The following is a 21989-nucleotide window of genomic DNA, read 5'->3' as shown; positions in this document are numbered from 1 at the left end:
GCCGGTACTCCAGCAGCGGGAGTTGCGGAGGTGGTGGAGCAGGATCCTCCATTCCCTCCCTCAGGAACCCAGCGGCTGCAACAGAAGAGGTGAGATGCCACGGGGGCGGTGCCAGGGGCTGGGGGCCTGGTTCCTGGGCCAGTGTCTTGCTGTCAGCGGCTTTCGGTGCCCGCAGCCATCTTTCTGAAGCTGTGATCTACAGGAAAATGGCCGCCTGCAAGGCAGAGCGCATGCGCCCATTTTCCTGTAGATCACAGCATCAGGAACACGGCCGCGGCCACCAGAAAGCCGCTCAAAGCAAGACACCAGCTCCGGTACCCGGCCGGGCCCCAGCCAGATACCGTCCCGCCTCACCTCTTCTCCTGCTGCCGTCGCCTTACTGATGGGAGGGAGGGAACGGAGGGCCCTGCGATCGAGCTCCACTGGTAAGTTAAGTTCAGACCAATTTTCCTCCCAAATTTGGGGGGAAAAAGGGCGTCTTATGGTCTGAAAAATATGCTAGATGCTGTGGCATCACTGCAATATACAGTCATGGCCAAAAGAGTTGGCACCCTTGAAATTATTACAGAAATTGAAGCATTTATCCCAGAAAATTACTGCAATTATACATGTTTTGTTATAATATATATATACATTTTTTTTTCATTTGTATCTATTGAAATACCACAAAACAAACCCGACAAATTGGACATCATTTCACACAAAACCCCCAAAAATGGGCAGGACAAAATTGTTGGCACCTTTCCAAAATTGTGGGTAAACAACTTTGTTTCAAGCATGTGATCCTCGTTCAAACTCACCTGTGGCAAGTAACAGGTGTGGTCAATATGAAAATCACACCTGAAACCAGATAAAAAGGGGAGAAGTTGACTCAATCTTTGCGTTTTGTGTTTGTGTGTGCCACACTAAGCATGGAGAACAGAAAGTGAAGAAGAGAACTGTCTGAGGACCTGAGAACTAAAATTGTTGAAAAATATCAACAATCTCAAGGTTACAAGTCCATCTCCAGAGATCTTGATGTTAATTTGTCCATGGTGTGCAACATAATCAAGAAGTTTACACTCCATGGCACAGGAGCTAATCTCCCTGGACGTGGACGGCAGAGATAAATTGATGAAAGGCTGCAATGCAGGATAGTCCGGATGATGGATAAGTTCCAGAGAAATTCAAGCTGTCCTGCAGGCTCAGGGTGCAGTGTCAGCGCGAAGTATGCGTGAACATTTAAATGAAATAAAACACTATGGCAGGAGACCCAGGAGAACCCCACTGCTGACACAGAGACATAAAAAAGCTAGACTGCAGTTTGCCAAAATATACGCGAATAAGCCAAAATCCTTCTGGGAAAGCATCTTGTGGACAGATAAGACCAAGATAAAGCTTTTTGGTAAAACACATCATTCTACTGTTTACTGAAAATGGAATGAGGCCTACAAAAAAAAAAAGAACACAGTACTTACAGTCAAATATGGTGGAGGTTCAAAGATGTTTTGGGGTTATTTTGCTGCCTCTGGCACTGTGTGCCTTGACTGTGTGCATGGCATCATGAAATCTGAAGATTACCAAAGGATTTTGGGTCACAAAGCAGTGCCCAGTGTCAGGAAGCTGGGTTTGCGTCTTAGGTCATGGGTCTTCCAGCAGGACAATGACCCAAAACATTCTTCAAGAAGCACCCAGAAATGGATGGAGACAAAGCGCTGGAGAGTTCTGAAGTGGCAGCAATGAGTCCGGATCTAAATCCCATTTAACACTTGTGGAGAGATCTTAAAATTGCTGTTGGGAGAAGGCGCCTTCACATATGAGACATGGGAGTAGTTTACAAAAGAAGAGAGGTCCAAAATTCAACTGAGAGGTGTAAGAAGATTGTGGATGGTTATAGGAAGCGATTGATTGCAGTTATTTATTCCAAAGGGTGTGCAACCAAAATATTAAATTGAGAGTGCCAACAATTTTGTCCGAACCATTTTTAGAGTTTTGTGTGAAATTATGTCCTATTTGCCTTTTTTCCAATAATTTTCTGGGAGAAATACTTCATTTTCTGGAACAATTTCAAGGGTGAAAACACTTTTGGCCATGACTGTACATAAAACCCCATACCTGGAATAATCCCCACTTACATAGATTGTTGCACTGGGAGAAAGATGTAAGGATCTGTTTCAGATAAGTCCGGCAAGGGGCTCTGTCTTCCCTAGAAGAGTTGGTAGGGCAATGGAAGGAAATCTGCCGAGCCAAATGCAGGAAGAAGACGGCTGCTGCTCCCTAAATCACCAAGAAAGGAATGACATATAATCCATCTGTATACACATTCTACGAATAAATATTCACTTTTAGCGATTTTCAGCATCCAAACCCTCCTATAAAAGGGTCTGCCCTTCTTGGAGAGGCAGGTAAAAACGGACTGGCTCAGAACAGCGGCAGACACCTTCATGATGCCACAATAACACACACTCAGCCGTATCCAGAGCCCATCACTTCTTTTCTGACTGTGCGGTGAAATAACACATACTTATACCCCTAAAGCTGTGACAGTGGGTAAGTCTCAAAAGGGGTTATTCAGGCTTGTGGTTCAAGTCTTCAGTCACTATGTGACTGCAGATTGTGAATCCTCGCAGCACGCAGTGTGCAAGCTGTGAGGATTCTACGGGGGCATGACCGCAAGTTTGCGATTTGCATACATGTGGTCACATGATGACTAGACGTCACTCAATACAAATGAATTGAGTGAGGTCAGACATGTCTAGTCGGAATGTGGACGGGAGTATGCAAATCCCATACATGCAGTTATGTGCCGACTAGACGTGTACGTCCTTGCTCAATGCAAGTGAATTGAGTGAGGTCAGAAATGTCTAGTTGGAATGTGACCGGAAGGATGCAAACCGCATACTTGGAGTTACATGACCGTCCACTCCTGACAAATCCTAACAGCAATTACTGTGCATGTTATGAAGATTCACAGCAGAGTGACTGCACAGTTGAGCCTCAAGCCTGGACAACCCCTTTAACAGGTTCTGTGATGCTGAACTAAGGTGTTGTAAAGGGAGTATCGCATGAATTAATGCTGGGAGATAGCCATTGGGGTTCCCAGATATTGTCTGACTGAATGAGTAGAGCAATGTCGTAAGTGCATGGCTACTGCTCCATTTCGACAGACATTTCAGAACCATGTTCTCAGGATTAGTGGGGGTCCCGGTACCAGTGGAATAACCCTTTAACCCCTAAAGAAGAAAGCTACTTTGGGTCTAAAAGGACAGCATTTTCCCCCCTTAAAGAGAATCTGTCACTGGGTTTTTGCTACACTATCCGAGAGCAGTACAATATAGGGACAGAGACCCTGATTCCAGTGACGCATTACCTACTGGGCTGCTTGATGTAATTTTGATACAACCACAGTTTTCTCTGATGCAGATCTAGCAGTGCTCTGACTGCTGAGCTGTGTATAACCCCGCCCACACCAGCTTTCTATGCACTGTACATGGGCACAAAACTACCAATCAGTGGAGGGGGTGGAGTTATACACAGCTCATGGATATCATGGCAGCAGTTTACTTGTCCTCTAGTGATAATCTCCTGCTTATAACACTGTGATTTTATTAAAACTACAGCAAGCAGCCCAATAAGTTTCACATAACTGGAATCAGGCTATCTGCTCCTGCATCATGCTGCTCTCAGACTACACCGCAAAAACCTGGTGACAGATTCCCTTTAAACAGTCATTACTCACAACACTTAAGGTTATTACATATGAAAGGATAGGAGATACCCAGCAGACCTATGGGGGTGCGATCATTGGGACCACCACAGCTCCTGAGAACGGGGCTCTATGCTCTGCTATCTCTGGTGGTCCTGCAGTGGAAGTGGGGAGAGCGCCTTTGACCACTGTTCCATTTCGAAGGGACTTTCTCTGACAGCTGGACCTCCGCTCCAGCAGCTAGACGATTGCGCTACATTTAATTGGTGTGTTCACGGCAGAGTAGCTGAAGGATGGGCTGTTGGGAAGTAGTTAAAGAGGTATTCTCATCTCCAAGATCATGTCCCAATATGTAGTATGTGTAATAAGAATAATAATAATATTAGAAAATACCTCCAATTAGAAATGTAGTATAGCTCTTCTGATAAGCCATGTCGCTTAATCTATGTGCAAGGCATTGTAGAAGCTTAGGTATTCATGGTTATGACCACTCAGTGACAGTTACCCGTTAGTAGTCGTAACTATGGATACCAAAGCTACTGCAATGCCCTGCATATGGGGTAAGCGATATAGCTCATCAGAAGAACTATACTATATTTCTCATTGGAGGTATTTGCTATTATTACACCTACTACATATTGAGAATCTTGGAGATGGGAATACCTCTTTAAAGAGTGTTCAAACACAGCACAGGCACTTGGTGCACCCTTGTTGTGGCTAAGCAGTTCAGTGCACCTTCCCACCTACTTGTTTTCCCTCTATCTCCATGCTCCTCTTCCATGATTGACAGTTAAGGTTTTACAGGAGCCAGAAGAGGGTGGAGATAGATGGGAAACAAGTAGTTGGGTAGATGCACTGAATTGCTCGGCCACACCCAGGGTGCACTAAGTGCCTGTGCTTGATTTGAACAGTTGTCATTTTGACTCCCTTTAAATAATAATATGATACATTTGAGGCAAACTAATTTATAGTGGCTATGTCCCTAGCACCTAGTCTGTCCCAGATAAGTTATGTAGATAACTAAAGGCTGAACTGACCCAGAGGAAAGAAATAAAACGACTTAGCCAAAACAATAGGATTTTCAGTAAAAATGGAATCTGCCAAAATATACTGCAGTGCCTTATAAGCAAAAATGGCAAAGTACATAATAAGAATGCGCCCCCATCGAATAGTAAATGTAGCGCTTACCACGCCAACAGCATCCAGCATGCAGTACTGCGGCAGCTGGCCGATGCAGAACTGAAAGCTCCCTCTTCTCTTCCGCTCCTGTCCATTCTGACGACCATGGTCACCTGAAGACTGGGAGCTGTAACTAAAAAACACAGAATTGTATGATCAATTTATGGTGAAAAATAAGAGGTGCAACAGCAGCAAACATGAGCATTCCGAAAATAATGTGGGAAAATAGGTCATACAAGAGATGACCACTAGGGGCAGTGGTACATAAACTCACACTTTTAGACTAAATAAGCAGAGGATCAGAATTTGTCAGGTGACTACTATGAATATTCTGAGAATTATGGGGTACATAATAAATTCATTTTACAAAAATGATTACCTGCTTGCATAAAATAAAAACAAGTGTCGTATCGGGCTATAATGATACAGATCGTAGAATGCCCTTTAAATTTGTTCAGCTATCATACGATGACTCCCTCCTTCAATATGGATGTAAAACCCAACTAAAAAATGGGGATAAAATATTTGAGTACCCCGGTATAATTTATAGAAAGGGAAGGTAATGTGTCTAACTATTACAGGCATATGTGCAGTATACCTTGGTATGTTCTGCCTGGATGTCTCTATTTTCCCTCTTCAATACTTTACATGCGTTATTCTGAGCGAGACCTGAGAGAAAGGGCTTTAATTCTAGGATATGAGGCTGAGAAGAACAAGGGCACGATCATTAAGCAGCACAGAGCGCTCATTTTACTGGTGGATGGCGCGGTACCAATAACCATTATTGCTTTTTGATTTATCTGTTACTGCTCATTACATTCGGTGGAGGTGACCTTTCCTTAAGAACATTGGAAAGCCAATCACCTATTGCTCTCCCGTCATAATGATTGGTGCAAAGACTTTCCCCAACCTCAAAGAGACAATGTAGCTGCAGATTTGCCAACCTGTAATATCTGTGTGCACATTACCTGGAAATCCCACCACCATTCAGAGTAAGCCATTTTTAAATGCTAATCGGAGACCACGCATTTTGGCTGACTAGTCCAAGTCCTGTCCCCGTTGGCTTCTCCCTGTCCTGCTCCCCTAGAATGACAGGTCTTTCCCCATGTGTACATGTAGGAAGAGACCTGTGATGACACAGCTTCTAATCTTAATTAGCCAGACGTCTAGATTTACACTATTGTGTTTGTGTTGACTTTTGAATTTATGTGTTTTTCTTTGGCGGGTCAAGAAAGACAGACTAGTATTTGTATAAACTTGAATGTTGACATATGAGTTGACATTTACTGCAACTTATTGTATGGAGGGCAGCGACTCAGGGTTGAGGAACAAAGATGTTTGTTAATATGCTAATTACATACTGTACTAGGCCAGTTAGTTTGTTGCTTTATAGAGCAGGGGGGATACAACATATGCAAATTGATTAAATGCTCAAACAATGAGACATGAGCCCCTGCCCCTTTCCCCCTGACCTGTGAATCAGGACCTTAGCCACAGATTTAAATATAAAAAGGGATTTCTATCCTGCTGCAAAGATAATCAGAGAGATTCTTCATGACAGCAGCTTGGTAGTATGGCTCCATCCAGAGAGACACAGTTTTAGATTCTACAGGATGCCAGCCCAAGGGAACACGGCCCTGGCTGGAAGGATACAGATCTGCTCCATTGACCATCAGTGACCCTATGGAGACGTTTGGGGAAACCAGGATTATGACCCTCCGGTCACCTAGTCCCATGAATATGTTCGGAGAAGCCAGGGTGGGACCCTCGGGTCTCCTGGCCTTGTACCTCAATGGACTGTCAGCTTCCTAAGCTTGCCACTACCTCCTCTATGTGGGTGTCGACCCAAAGAGGGGTGCCACTGGTTGAGGTAGTTGGCCCTGGAAGTCCCAAAGTCTCAGTTGCTCTATTCTCGGCGGGCCAGCGGAAGGGTGAGACTGTGTAATGTTGCAACATCTTGGGTATTTGCTGGGACTGTTCAATAGGTTATTGTCTGTTTGGTGGTTCAATAAAGTATTGCCACGCTGTTTTACCCTCACCTTGTGTTGTCTGAGTAGTATTATGCCCACGGAAGACCCGGGGTCTTCACAAAACCCATCAGTCCAGGTGAGCTGGGAGGGGAGAAGTTGCCGGTGACCAGCTTCAGAGTAGTTAGCCGAAACATGTGGTCTCTGGCTGGCATTTAAAGTTAGGCTCTCTCTGAAATGCTGCCACGTTTCAGAGTAAACCATCTTTTGAATGCTAAATCAGAGACCACGCGTTTCGGCCATGGCTGTGGAGTCGGTAAGCCAAACCTCTGACTCAGACTCCTCAATTTCCAAGACACCGACTCAGACTCCACGACTCCGACTCCCTCATACATGGCTCATGTTTAAGTGATAAATTTACTGCAGCACAGATTCATCTCCGCTAAAAGTCTAGACCCTTGGATCAGGAATAGGATATTTCATATTCCAAATTCTTATGAAAAAAATATTCCCCACAAACTGCAATGAACTACTGTACTCAATTTATTATATATTTTAGGAGTTGGAGTTGGTCCAGTTTATACCGACTCCACCAAAATGGACACAGACTCAGACTCCACAGCCCTGGTTTTGGCTGACTAGTCCAAGGGCTGTACCCAGTGGCTTCTCCCTACCTCGTTCCCCTGGAATGACAGGTCTCTCCCTATGTGTATATAGGAAGAAGCCCATCAGTCTAGGTTAGGTGGGCGGGAAGAAGTACTTCCGAATAGTTAGCCGAAACGTGTTGTCACTGGCTGGCATTTAAAATTATGTTTTCCCTGAAACGCAGCATTTTTCAGAGTAAAATATACACGTTGTTTGTTTTGGGCAGCTTGAATATGCTGTCAGGTTCCCTTTAATGGAGCTGGAGTAGAGAAACATGACTGCCTATTTTCCAAAAACAGTGCCACCTCTGCCTACAGGTTGTGGTACAGCTCCAAAAAAGGGGATTGTGGCAAAATTCAATGCCACCAACAGCCTGTAAAGCTGATTTTGTAAAACATGCATTTACTAACCCCTGACAAAATCTTCAAGGGTAAAAGAAGTAGGAGTCTAGATTTCCAACATTTGGAAATTGAATGAAAAATTTAAGTAGAAGTCTTCACAATGTTTTCAGAGGCCGCAGTGTCTGGCACCAAGAACAGATGACCTACAACAATGTCTCTAGGAGTAATGAGTCTGTGACAGAGGTGTAACAGAGGGGTTCACACGTAGCCCCCAGATCTCTGAAGTATAAACCCCTCAGGTATACACCATGACCTGAAGCTGCAGTGATATAGGACCATGTATTCATGTCTCTATGAACACAAAAGTACGTCACCAAACATGTAAAATATGTGGCAAGAGGAGTTAATCAGTAGCTGGTTACGCCGGTCATGATTACACAACGGCATGTTTATGGAAGACTAATAAAAAAAAAGATGGAGCAGAGTACAGGATAGGCATAGAAAGCTAAATCAATGAGTTTTAAAAATGGTTTCCTAGGCTTCTTTCAAAACCAGCGTAAAGGAAGGGATCATTATAACATGGAGGAATCATAGCACATCCAGATAGAGAAGAAACAGACAGTCGGTCAGGCACATTCATAGTCCCCTCCATTCAAGTCTATGGAAGCCAAAACAGAGGAGGAAGCCCACCTGAAGACACACTGTGACTAGGGCTGACGTTAACAGTTTTTGCCCCCACTTTCGACGTACCTTCTGCTACCTGCATTCTGTCCCAAGGGTATAAAAGACGAAGGGTTCAGAGCTTCAGCCTCCCCGTGTACACAACCTTGGACGTTGGCCACATGGAAGCGGTTCAGGGCTGAAAGACAAAGAATGTTTCTAGACTCACAATCTGCTCTTCCATGTCATGGCTTCTTTTAACTCACAATTTTGTCTAAGAAGACTGACATGAATGAAGAACGAGATCTAGACCTCCTCCAAGAGCAACTTCTCCCATCGATCCAGGAGCAATTTGGGGATGAACAATGCTTTTCCCAGCATGATAGAGATCGTGTCACCAGGCAAGTGTGATAAAGTGGCTGGTTGAACAAAACATTGACATTTTGGGTCCATGGTCAGGAAACTCTCCATGAGAACCTGTGGTCAATCCTCAAAAAACAAGGAGGACAAACAAAAACTCAAAGCTATGATTAGGCAAGAATGTGTCATCATCAGGCAGGATTTGGCCCAGATGCGGATATCCAGCTGCTGGGGCGAAGGGCAGAAGTCTTGAAAAATAAGACTATGTTCACACGTTGCATTTTTGCTGCGTTTTTTTAATGCAAATTAAAAGCTGCTTTTTATAGTACCAGCAAAATCTAGGACATTTCAGAAATCTCATGCACACGACTGCTTTTTTTTTTCCTGACCAAATTGGAAATTTGCTGCTTTTTTAAAATCTGCAGTGTCAATTCTTTCAGCGTTTTTTCACCATAGAAAGCAATGAGAAATGGCAAAAACACAAGCATGCGTTTTTGACTAATAAAACTAACTTTAACATGTACTGTAGACAAATGACATGTAATCTGCAAAAAAAAAAAAGAGCAGCAAAAATGCACCAAAACCTGCTTTTAGTAAGCAGCTTCTTTACTGCCAAGAGAGCAGGTTTTACCTGCAAAAAAACCCCCGCAATGTTTGAACATAGCCTAAAGGTGAACACTGGAAATATGGAGTGTTTTCGTAAACTTCATGTATTTGTCAGTAAAAGTTGAAAAACTTCTAAAATGCTGATAATTGTACTTCAGTTAGCTCTTACACTGAAGCAGCAAACTTTGTGAAAACCAAAAATTTGTTTGTCTGAAAATCTTTAAATACATTGTACTTAGTAGAACATCCGCTTTAAGATTTGAAAGAAAAATAAAAGTAAAAACAAAAAACAATTAAAAACACATTTGTTTAGTGGCTGGCTGTCTGCCAGTGCATGAATTTCTTCTGTGCTTTTTTTTTATACTATTAGTATCTTTTATGCAGCAGTTATGACACGTTAATTATCTGATGATATACGATACACACTTGAGTTATGAATATTTAATTGTCGCCATGTATAAAAAAGAAGCTGGTAATTGATTCAGCAGGTAGCTGCGCCGGGTTAGGGAATCGCCCTGGCACCGGCTCTATGCCGTGCTGTAATTACCAGCCCTGTACAGATGGCCGTCCATCCACAGATTACGAGACGGGATGCGAAGCCAAAACAAGCAAGAAATGAGAAGAAAAGAGCTTTTTACTTCTAATTTATATCAGATTATTGAGGCGGGAAAAGTACTCAGTGTTTAGACGTGTAGATTATAACCTCCGGACTGCAAGAAAGGACACAAAGATCCGGAGCCAAACGTAGCTCAAATGGTACAGGAAAAAAATGAATTTTTTTTTCAGGTTAATTGATCATCTCTCTATAGTTTGTGTCCAACCATTTTTTTGCAATTACGTAAAAAAATAATAATAAAAAAAAAAAAAAAAAAAGGTTCCCCCTCATCCCCCCCAAGCCTCTCTCTTCGGAATCGGTCTCACATGGATGGTAGCTTTCCGATGTTTCTACATGAATAAATGAGCTTCGTCTGCAAATGTAACCGCAGTAGGACATGTCTCAATTTTTTCGCATGCAAAAAAAAAAAAGGTACAATGCGAATATCCCAATAGATCATAATGGGTCAGCGTGCTGTGCGTGGAAAACTGATCTCCGAATAAGGCCCAAAGGTCTGATTCAGATGAGAGTATGTGCACATAGTGACTTTTTCAGGTGGTTTGCCCCTGAAAAAGCGCTAAGAAGAATGAATAGATGCATTGCAGTGGCGAAACGACTTGCTGTGTCCACGTTCAGTCTTTTTGAGTTTATTTTAAGGCCACGTTCACACGTTGAGTGTTTGGCCAGTTTTTTTTAACCTCAGAATTTGTAAGCCAAAACCAGGAGTGGGTGATAAATACAGAAGTGGTGACTTGTTTCTATTATACTTTTTTCTCTGATTGTTCCACCCCTGGTTTTGGCTTACAAATACTGATGTGAAATACTGACCAAATACTGAATGTGTGCATGCGGTCTAACCGCGGCCAAAAGTGACTAAAAGAAAACGTTTGAAAAGTCCCTAGAAAAGGGACGCGCCAGGACGAAAAATACCAGCATGTCCTGAGGCATCTTCCTCTGGTGAAACAGTCTATAGAGGTCTTCAAGTGTCCTTTTTTTCGTGCGCCAACAATAAGGAAGACATTTATGATCAAACTCGCCCATTTTAATCAATGAAAGAAGGAAAAAAAAAAGGACATCACACAGATGCCTTCCTAGTCTCACCCAATTACAGTCTCTTTTGTCATTATTTAAGGGCAGGGGCCGATGACCGTGCATCCAAGAGAATTGGGTCGATTTTGCTAACCAGAGTGTGATCAGATTCTCTCGGATGAGAAGATGGAGAAATTTTTTTTTTTTTAATTCTCCATTCTGACAGTCTGTGGACACCAGGCTGCACTCAGATGTCATCCGAGTGCAGTCCAATGTGTCCCATCCACTCATTGACTTGCATGGTTGAGTGCGATCCAAATATGGGATGTAGTGATTTTTTTTCCTCGGACATGTGCACGGCCCCATAGACTAACATTGGTCTGAGCGCGATCCGATGCTTTGTCGGATCGCATTTGGACCGAAAACATAGCCATGTGCATGAGCCCTAATAAGAAGTTTGGAGAGTTTTTTTTTTTTATTGCAAAAAAAAAAAACGAAAACAAAAACCACATGTGTGTGAATTGTTCCATGTCGCTGCTGTAAAGCCTCTAAATGATGTTAAAGGGCAGGTCAGGTAAGACGTCCGCCCCTGTAATCATGTACAGAAAATAAAAAAGATGAAAAGAAAAATCCACAATCAGAAAATGAAATGTGTTACACTATCTGGGTTTTAATTTGTAGAAAAAAATAATAATATTCCTTAAAATTGAGAAAATAACTTATTGGATTAGTCCTCGACAGCCATTGTGGTAACAAAAACAAGTTGTGTAACTGAACTCAGTCCTGTACAGGAGCTGCAGAAGGTCAGGGTCAGGCGGGATTATACATTACATGAGGAGGCGGCCGCTCCTCTTCCTTCTCGGAGTGGATTAACAACTTTTCTTTCGCAATCTATTTTGGCCTTAGGCTACATTCACACATGTGTCACAGTCTAAGCACAGACCGTCTTATGAATCAAACATGGCAGTCTCGGAGCACGGCTGTGACGCGTGGACTGTCCGAGGGCCTCCTGACCCAAACATGGCAGCCTCGGAGCACGGCTGTGACGCATGGACTGTCCGAGGGCCTCCTGACCCAAACATGGCAGCCTCGGAGCACGGCTGTGACGCATGGACTGTCCGAGGGCCTCCTGACCCAAACATGGCAGCCTCGGAGCACGGCTGTGTCGCATGGACTGTCCAAAGGTTTCCTAACCCAAACATGGCAGCCTCGGAGCACGGCCATGATGCATAGACTGTCCAAGGGTTTCCTGACCCAAACATGGCAGCCACAGAGACCGGCCATGATGCATAGACTGTCTGCGGGTCTCCTGACCCAAACATGGCAGCCTCGGAGCACGGCCATGATGCATAGACTGTCCAAAGGTTTCCTGACCCAAACATGGCAGCCTCCGAGCACGGCCGTGATGCATAGACTGTCAGCTGGCCTCCTGAACCAAACATGGCAGCCTTGGAGCACGGCCCATGAAGCATGGACTGTCTGCAGGCCTTATGAACCAAACATGACAGCCTCAGAGCACGGCCGTGACACATGGACTGTCCAAGGGTCTCCTGACCCAAACATGGCAGCCTCGAAACACGGCCGTGATGCATGAACTGTCTGTGGACCTCCTGAACCAAACATGAATTCCTCGGCGCACAATCCATAACGCATGGACTGTCCGCGGGTCTCCAGCTCTGAACCCTCCTAGCACACACACAAAATAGCCTGGAACCTTTAAGCGGCCGTATTATGGCGCTGTGTTGTATAGAAATTAAAAGTGGCTGTCAGAGGTGCATGGGGCCTGCACCTCCATGTGTCTCGAATTTTAAAAGAAGATCCCACTCTGAATATGTTTTTTTCCCCCGCTATGTATTTTCATACACAAATAAATGAGGCGTCTTACAGTTCCAGCAAAGTGGATTTATACAAATCTCCTGCCCAGATGAGTTTTTTTTTTTTTTTTACTCAGCGTAAAATCACCTGCGGTGCGTGATACATATCCACAACAGGTCAGTGTCTCCTGTGCTAAATATCTGTTTTATTTGCCATTTTCCAAAATGAGAGGCGGAAATCCCTCATATAGAAAAACGTATACGTGCATTTTTAGTGCGTTTGCACAAACAGGTGTGCTAAAATACCGCATGTAATCCGTACAAGAATGTATCAATAACATTGTAGCAAAGCAAAATACCAAGAATTATCAAAAAAAAAGCGGCTTTATTTAATACATAACATATCAAAAGGAGAAAAAAACTATAAAAAAGGAGCAAGAAGCACAAGGCCGTGTTCACACTAAAAAATAATTTTGGTACCAATAACAATCTTTTCTGATGATTGCCTCTTTTCATGTGTAATCTTTTTTATTTGATGCATTTGCGGAACAGCGGTTTAAATGTTTTATTTAAAGTACACAAAAGTTTTGATTCTGCACTTAAAGGGGTTATCCAGGAATATTTAATTCTTTTACTGTAGGCCTAAGAATTAACTGGCAGATAATAGCTACGGCAACTACCTGACTGTCCGGCGCCGATCTCTGCTGGCACAGAGTGGTCACGGACCGTTCCTGCCGCCAATTCAGAAGATTCCACTGACATCACGTCGACAGAGCAGCGGCTTCTCTTCTGCTCACATCATGCTGATTGACAGCTAGCTCCCTGCTGCCTAACTGCGGGGAGCCGGCTGTCAAGCCCCATGGACAGAAGAAGAAGAGCAAGTATGTTGACTTTGAACAGCTGCATCGCTGGCAGGAACCTCTGTGACTGCTCTGACTCAGATAGAACAGACAGGTAGTTAGCAATTACCTGCTTCTTATTTTTTTTTTTTTCAATGGGCTTAAAAACTAACAAAATAAACACGTTTAAAAATGCAAAATAAAATATATATATATATATATATATATATATATATATATATATATATATATATATATATATATATATATATATATATATATATATACACACACACATTTTTTTCAGGTTTGCCAAAGAAGCTGCTAGTGCACAAAAAAAGTCAGCAAAAGAAAAAGGATTTATACTACATGAGAACTTGGCCTAAATTAGCTAATTGGTGCAGAGGATGCAGCAAAAAAAAAAAAAACTTAAAAAAGGTGGAAACTTAGTTCTGTATGGACAGGTACAATATGGATCCAGCACGAAAGAGTGTGGAGGGATTCTCCGCAGGACGAATCACTTCTAGGAGGAACGTCCTGTACAGGGGAACTAGGGGGCTTCTCGTACGCCCCATAATCTTTTGTGAACCCCTAAAGCAAAAAAAAAGTAACATCTGAAGTCTGAATGGCCGATGTTGGCAGCTTACTGGTTTTAATGAATCCACCCAACACAATTCTGCACTGAAAAATTTCCCCTATAACGGAACAAAATCGGATCCATCTCGCGGGAAAAAAAAAAAAATCCGTTTTTACCCATATGAATGAGGACTTAACCCTTTCCTGACATATTGCGTTCATGTGTGTCAGACGTCGGCTGCTGCGTCTGTTCCGCAAGGGGCAGGTGCCAGCTGGGTCATACAGCCAACATCTGCCTCTAACAGCAGCGACTGGAGCAATTTCCCCATCGCTGCTGTTTAACCATTTAAACGCCGCTGCCAATCTCTGAGGGTTGCGTTTAAACGGCACAGATTAATCATTCTGGTCCCCCCCACCACCACCCTAGGTATCATGATTTCAGGGAGCCAACATCTATATACTGCAATACTGCAGTATATAGTAAAATCAATCACAGTTTCAAGACCCCAATGGGGACTAAACAATGTATAAATAACTGAAAAAAAAATGTTAACTATTAATTATAAGATATATAGAATTTTTTTTAAATCACCCCCTCTGTCAATTAATATATGAAGAAATTTTAAGATGTATTTTGTACCGTCGTGTCTGTACTATCATAATATAAAAAAAATAAATAAAAAAAAATCTAAATAGCCAAATTGAAATAAATTAGTTTTCCCACATCCTCTATTAACCCCTTTACAACCTTGGACATATAGGTCGCCTCCCCCTGTTTGATGCGGGCTCCAGCGCTGAGCCCGCATCTTTTCCAGCACATAAAATCTGATCAGCTGTCATGTGCCCTTAACAGCCGCAGGTGGAATCACGATCCACCCATGGCTGTTACTATGTTAAACGCCGCAGTCAAACTCCGACAGCGGCATTTAACAAGGCTGCGCCGGAAGTGAATCATAACACCCGCCCATCACATGATCGCGGGTCGCCGATGGGTTGGCATGACAACCCGGGGTCTGCAGGAGACCCCTGTGGTTGTCATAGCCGATCGTCAGTGAGCGCTGCCCAGAGGTCGGCGTTCATAGCAGATGAGCATTTCTGCAACACATAATGTGTAACACAAGCGATCAGATGAGCACAGCTTCTAGTCTCCCATGGAGACTATAGACGCAAGTAAAAAGTGTAAAAAAAAAAAAAAAGGTTTTAAAAATATTGAATAAAAATATAAATGTTCATATCACCCCCATTCAAAACAACAACAAAAAAAAATCACATATACACACATTTGGTATCGCCACTTTCAGAATCGCCCGATCTATCAATATAAAAAACGAATTAATCCGATCGGTAAACGGAGTAATGAAAAAAGATCAAAACACCAGAATTACGTTTTTTTGGTCGTTGCAACATTGCAATAACAAGAGATCAAAACATCGGATCTACCCCAAAAATGGTATCAATAATGACGTCAACTCTGCGCACAAAAAAAACCCAAAGTCCTCGTCCGCCTCCAGATCCCGAAAAATGGAGATGCTACAGGTCTTAGAAAATGGCACTTTTTTTTTTTTTTTTTTTTAAACAAACTGTGGATTTGGATGTGGGCGTGTCCCCACAGAGTGGGCCGCTGATTGGTCAGGCTTAGAGACAGCTTGGACACACCCCCCCCCCCCCCGCGCTAATAATATCCAGCAGAAAACTTCTCAGACATTTCCAGGTAGAATAACAGAGGAACAAATCTCATTCGTTCATGCTGGGAGTTGTAGTTCTCACGGATTGGAGCCAAAGACCGGTATTGTCAGTGTGATCTCTCTCCATACAAGCCAACTCCTATACTTAAAAAAAGGGGTGAAGCAATATCTAGGAAGATCAGATCGCATGCAATCGGATCTGTGCCTCTCAAAAGTTATATAGCACCGGAAATCCCATCAGCCCCCCACCCGCAGGACCCCCGCGCCAGCCGTCACACTCACCTCTAGCTAAGAGCCCCGGAATCCGCCACATTGCTGCCACCGTCCTGCAGATGCCAGTACGCATGCGCTGCCGGTCATAGAGGTGAGACACCTAGAGTAGAGCGTCTGTAGTGATGAAAGTAGGCGGGGCCGGAAGACAAGATGCGTCGGCGGCCATATTGGAAACTGGCTCTGACCACATTCAAAAAGTCCAAAATGCTATGTATTATACAATCCGAGTAATATGTAGCACGGATTGCTTGTCTCTATAGTACAGAATACGTTTTCTGTAGAGTTTGGCTGTGCTAATAAAAAAGGTGCTACCCATAGCCACTACCTAAAGGAGCTGTTTTTTCGTAGCAGTATAAAGAAACTTTTTTGACATTTTTATAGGCAAGAACAGTGGAGTCTGCAGCACTTTTCAAAAATAGAAAGGAAATATTGGTTCAGATCTAAATAGCTTTCAAAGGCTGTGTGCCCACGTAGCGTTTTACAAGCGTTTTTGATGCGGAATTTCCGCAGCGGAAACGCTTGTAAAATGCTTGGTAACCCGCACCCCATGATCCCCAATGGGTTTCCGCAACTTCTATGCACATGCTGCGGATTTTTCCGCAGCGTTTATGCCGCGTTCAAAAATCCGCAGCATGTCATTTAATTTTGCGTTTCCGCAAGCGGAATTGCCTTTGTCCAATGCATAAAAAACGCAAGGCAATTCCGCATGTGGAAAACGCGTGATAAACGCGCGAAAAAAGCGCGATAAACGCGTGCGGAATTCCGCATGCGTTTTTCCGGGAGAGGACTTGCATTTATGCAGCAGAAATTTTCTGCTTCATAAATGCAACGTGGGCACATAGCCAAATAGTCCCTTAATATCAGATTGGTGGGGGGGACATCCAGCTCATCCACCGATTATCTGTTCCCGATACCGGCACAGCCCCCACTCAGTATGATGGTGACTCGACCAGGGGGATATGGGGGAAACTCGGTGCCCAGGCCTTGACCTTCTGTGGGATGTCACGGCAGTCGGCTCCCGGGCCCATACCCTGGGGTCACTCTTTAACCCTTTCGCAACCTTGGGTTTTGTCGTTTTTGCTTTTTCGTTTTTTGCTCCCCTTGTTCCCAGAACCATAGCGTTTTTATTTTTTGGACAATATGGCCGTGTGAGGGCTTATTTTTTGCGGGACGAGTTGTACTTTTCAACGCCATTACTAGTTTTACCATATCGTGTACGGGAAACCGGGAAAAAAATTCCAAGTGCGGTGAAATTGCAAAAAAAGTGCAATACCACAGTTGTTTTTTATTTATTTTTTTACCACGTTCACTGAATGCTAAAACTGACCTGCCATTATTATTCTCCAGGTCATTACGAGTTCGTAGACACCAAACATGTATAGGTTCTTTTATATTTAAGTAGAGAAAAAAAATTCCAAAATTTGGTAAAAAAAAAAATAGCGCCATTTTCTAAGACCTGTAGCGTCTCCATTTTTCGGATCTGGGGCTGGGTAAGGGCTTATTTTTTGTGCGCCGGGCTGACGTTTTTATTGATAACATTTTGGGGTAGATCCGATGTTTTAATCGCCCGTTATTGCATTTTATTGCAATTTTGCAGCGACCAAAAAACGTAATTCTGGCGTTTTGAATTTTTTTCTCGTTACGCCGTTTACCGTTCGGATTAATTCTTTTTTTATATTGATAGATTGGGCGATTCTGAACGCGGCGATACCAAATATGTGTATGTAGGTTTTTTTTTTTTTAATATTTTATTTTGAATGGGGCGAAAGGGGGGTGATTTAAACTTTTATATTTTTTTATTTTTTTAATATTTTTAAAAACGTTTTTTTTTTCACTTTTTGCATGCTTCTATAGTCTCCATAGGAAACTAGAAGCAGCAACTATCCGATCTCCTCTGCTACATACAGGGGATAAGCAGATCCCCTGCATATAGCAGAACTGGTCCTGTGCTATGAGCGCCGACCACTAGGTGGCGCTCATAGCGACCAGCTCATGACAACCGCAGGCGTCTGCTGCAGACCCTGGGTTGTCATACCCACCCATTGGTGACCCGCGATCACGTGACGGCGTCGCCGATGAACGAGGCTTAGGACGCGCTTCCCGGAAGCGCGCGTTAAATGCCGCTGTCATAGCCTGGCTGGCCCTCAGCAAAGCAGCTCACATGCTGCTTCTTCACTGATCTCTGTGCCAGCACACACTCACTGCCTAACTCCACCCTCCAGTATATATATTCCTAACAGGGCTTCCTCTGGTGGTATGAGGTGGAAGGGTGGAGGTGTCTGTTATGCAATGAGGGCCTCTGGTGGAGAAGTCCGTCCATGCACCCTTTTTGGGTTCTGTGGTACCTGTAATAGCAGGGTGCCACATTCCCCCCTAGTACAAGTCAGTACTCCCGGACTGAAGCATTTTAAACAGGTAAAAACAATTAAGATAACAATAACACATATAAAATTTTCAAAGTTACAGTGAGCCCCATAACCAGGTGTCCATCTCACTGGTGAAGGTGCAACATGAGCAGCATGAGGGACCCGTCTGAAAACCCTCAATGTAGGCCCTGGGCGTGGCTACAGGGCATAAGTGATCCAGGTGTTGGACCACGTCTTCGGCCACGCCAAACGGGTTTTTGTTCAGTGGTCTTTTGACATAAAACCAATAGGGGGCACTTTAATTAGTGCAACTATTTACAAGGGACAGTTCTTCGGTTATTCACCATCCATAACCTACAGTCTCCATACCCTCACGGGTAACTAAATGCACACATGTATTTTTCAGTTCACACACAAATAACTGTTTGTACCCTTACGGGTAACTATGTACAGTACTTTTCAGCAGTTCAATAATGGTGCTCCCTCCGGGGAAGCACCTGTCCACAATAGGCAGGCCCAGCCGGGTCATCAGCTCTAGGTGGCAAGGGTTTGCTCTCCTCCACCACCTTGTGGACATATGGCAGGGCCATGGGTATCACTGGAGCCACGACCCCTGCTGGTGGGGCGGCCGCTCTGGCCTGAGCAGCGCCGGGCGCGAGTTGAGCATCGGGAGCATTAACCGGTGCTCCGGCGTTTTGCTGGTCGTCGGCCATGGTTGCGCTCGCCTAGTAAACCGTAGCCTACCTTCTTTACTTTTATCAGGTAGGCCGCAGCACCGCAGATCACAGTCTCCTTCCAGGACCTGACGCTTCCTGGTGCTGCGTCAGAGCGCGAGGCGGGGCTTGAGCTTCGCGCTTCTAACGGTCACACCTTTCTGGTTCCCGCGGTTACGCCCCTCTTCTTCCCGCGCGGCGACGCGGTAATGGCGGCGATGTTCACCACAGTTAGAACACAGTTCAATACGGCACACAGTACCCGGTGGCAACGGGCTCAAAATCCAGTTCGTGACGCCAGGAAGAGATGACTCGCCCAGGGGGATATACGGGGGAGACTCGGTACCCGGGCCTTTACCTTCTTTGTAGGATATCACGGCAGTCGGCTCCCAGGCCCGTCCTCTGGGTCACTCTTTAAAAAGGGGTTTTGTTAACAGTTTGTCTCGTGACGCCACCTGTGGTTTCTGGTAATGGTTACCAGCGCTGCTGCAGACCTCTGGGGGGTGATGGGATGGCAACTGGGATGTTTCTGCTCCCCACAGGTGGAGCGGGCCCCCCGGGGAAGGGTTGATAGAAGGGATGCAGGTGAGAGATGGCCCGGTCGGGTCAGGGGGAATGACGGACACGCACACAGGGGGATTTGCTTCAGTACCTTTACTGGTGTAACGGCAGGTATGGTCCAGGGTACTTGCTAGGAAGGGTGCACTTCAGGACTCTCCCCAGTGAGCGGGTATAAGGCCTCCTGATCCGTGTCTTTCTCTATCTAAGCTTCTAGCCAGCCTGGAACTTGGCCTAGCTTCTATGTTGTGTTGCTTTCTCACCTGACCGCTTGGTAGTAGGACTTTTCCTTGGCAACCACTATCCCTGGACGCCGGGGCCTTCGTGGTTTCTAGTCCTGTTATTGCTGGTAGCTTCAATATGACCAGGGGTCTGTAATCCTCCTGGTATGCCGGTAATCCCTACTGGGTGTAGAGGACCCTGTAGGCGCAGACCCGGTGTCCGACTTGTGTCTTGGGGTGAGCCTGTGATGCTCCTCTGCCCCCTCAACTCCTCTCTCCTTGCCTTGGCCACACTCGGGGCCCTCAGTGTAACATACCTGGCGGCGTCCTTGCATTGTGCAAGAGCGCGCACTTGATCTCCAGTCCAGAATGTCTCTCTGGCTTCCCTCCATGCTGTCTGTTTGTGTCTGTTTCTGCTGCTTAAGGGCGGCGCCCGATCACTTCCTGCTTTTTGTACCTGCTGTGGGTCACACCCCTTGTGCGTCCTCAGCCTATTGCTGTCTGTCACCTGGTATTTAACCCAGCTGCCCCCCCCCCCCCCTGCTCTGCTCTTGCTCACCGCTCCGGGCGACCTCGTCCTGCTCTGCTCTTGCTCACCGCTCCGGGCGACCTCGTCCTGCTCTGCTCTTGCTCACCGCTCCGGGCGGTCTCGTCCTGCTCTGCTCTTGCTCACCGCTCCGGGCGGTCTCGTCCTGCTCTGCTCTTGCTCACCGCTCCGGGCGGTCTCGTCCTGCCCTGCTCTTGCTCACCGCTCCGGGCGGTCTCGTCCTGCCCTGCTCTTGCTCACCGCTCCGGGCGGTCTCGTCCTGCCCTGCTCTTGCTCACCGCTCCGGGCGGTCTCGTCCTGCCCTGCTCTTGCTCACCGCTCCGGGCGGTCTCGTCCTGCCCTGCTCTTGCTCACCGCTCCGGGCGGTCTCGTCCTGCCCTGCTCTTGCTCACCGCTCCGGGCGGTCTCGTCCTGCCCTGCTCTTGCTCACCGCTCCGGGCGGTCTCGTCCTGCCCTGCTCTTGCTCACCGCTCCGGGCGGTCTCGTCCTGCCCTGCTCTTGCTCACCGCTCCGGGCGGTCTCGTTCTGCCCTGCTCTTGCTCACCGCTCCGGGCGGTCTCGTCCTGCCCTGCTCTCGCTCACCTCTCTGGGCGGCCTCACTCTGCTGTGTTTGTCCTCCACATCTGTGGTTCTGTTCCAGAGTCCCAGTGTGTACTGGGTCCTATCCCGCCTGTGTTCCTACCTACTAGTGCCTTCCTGTCTGCACTCTAGCCATGCTTGCCTGTACCCCCCTGCCTACATACCCGCCTGCCTGCATACCAGTTGTGCCAGCCTAACCAGTCTGTTCCTGTATTCCCCTGTGTGGGTCAACAGCCGTGTCCGGGGTCTGTCCTGGAGTAGCACCTGGTCCCTCTGCTCGGTTCCTCCTGGGTGCACTGGCGTTGTATGCCGTCGTGCGACCCTGGTCGGATCGGGTGAATACCTAGTTACGCCCCTCCAGGCATTCACTCTCCGGCACGGTCCAGTGGAATCACACGCACACGCCGCTCAGCCCGGGCGTGTGCATTACACTCAGTACACAGTAGCTCACGTGCTGCTTCTTCACTGCTCTGTGTCAGCACACTCTCTCTCAGACTGAGACTGACTGCCTAACTCCACCCTCCAGTATATATATCCCTAACAGGGCTCCCTCTGGTGGTATGAGGTGGAAGGGTGGAGGTGTCTGTTATGTAATGAGGGCCTCTGGTGGAGAAGTCTGTCCATGCACCCTTTTTGGGTTCTGTGGTATCTGTAATAGCAGGGTGCCACAATGGCCTTGCTCAGTATGATCTTCCCCATAGTTCCCCACACAGTATGATGGTCCCTCAGTATGATTCTCCCACAGTCCCAG

General features: G+C 45.7%; 1 protein-coding gene across 2 annotated transcripts in view; it reads right to left on the bottom strand.

The window, feature by feature from the left end:
- Positions 1-16398, bottom strand: part of DELE1 (DAP3 binding cell death enhancer 1) — a 30000-nt gene extending 13602 nt beyond the window's left edge. For both annotated transcript variants that reach the window (XM_073649752.1, XM_073649753.1), the window contains exons 1-4: positions 16264-16398; positions 8568-8676; positions 4874-4997; positions 2115-2256 (exon numbers count right to left, since the gene is read on the bottom strand). In XM_073649752.1, the coding sequence (XP_073505853.1) occupies positions 2115-2256; positions 4874-4997; positions 8568-8676; positions 16264-16327 (439 nt within the window). In that variant the 5' untranslated portion in view covers positions 16328-16398. The remainder of the gene's footprint in view (positions 1-2114; positions 2257-4873; positions 4998-8567; positions 8677-16263) is intronic.
- Between the last annotated feature and the right edge of the window lie 5591 nt (positions 16399-21989).

The sequence above is a fragment of the Phyllobates terribilis genome, unplaced genomic scaffold, assembly GCF_046119375.1.
Source record: "Phyllobates terribilis strain yellow unplaced genomic scaffold, ASM4611937v1 Scaffold_10__3_contigs__length_209671492, whole genome shotgun sequence".
In the NCBI taxonomy this organism is placed as follows: Eukaryota; Metazoa; Chordata; class Amphibia; order Anura; family Dendrobatidae; genus Phyllobates; species Phyllobates terribilis.
Note: the sequence above shows the minus strand (reverse complement) of the source record. Positions and strands in the feature narration are given on the sequence as shown.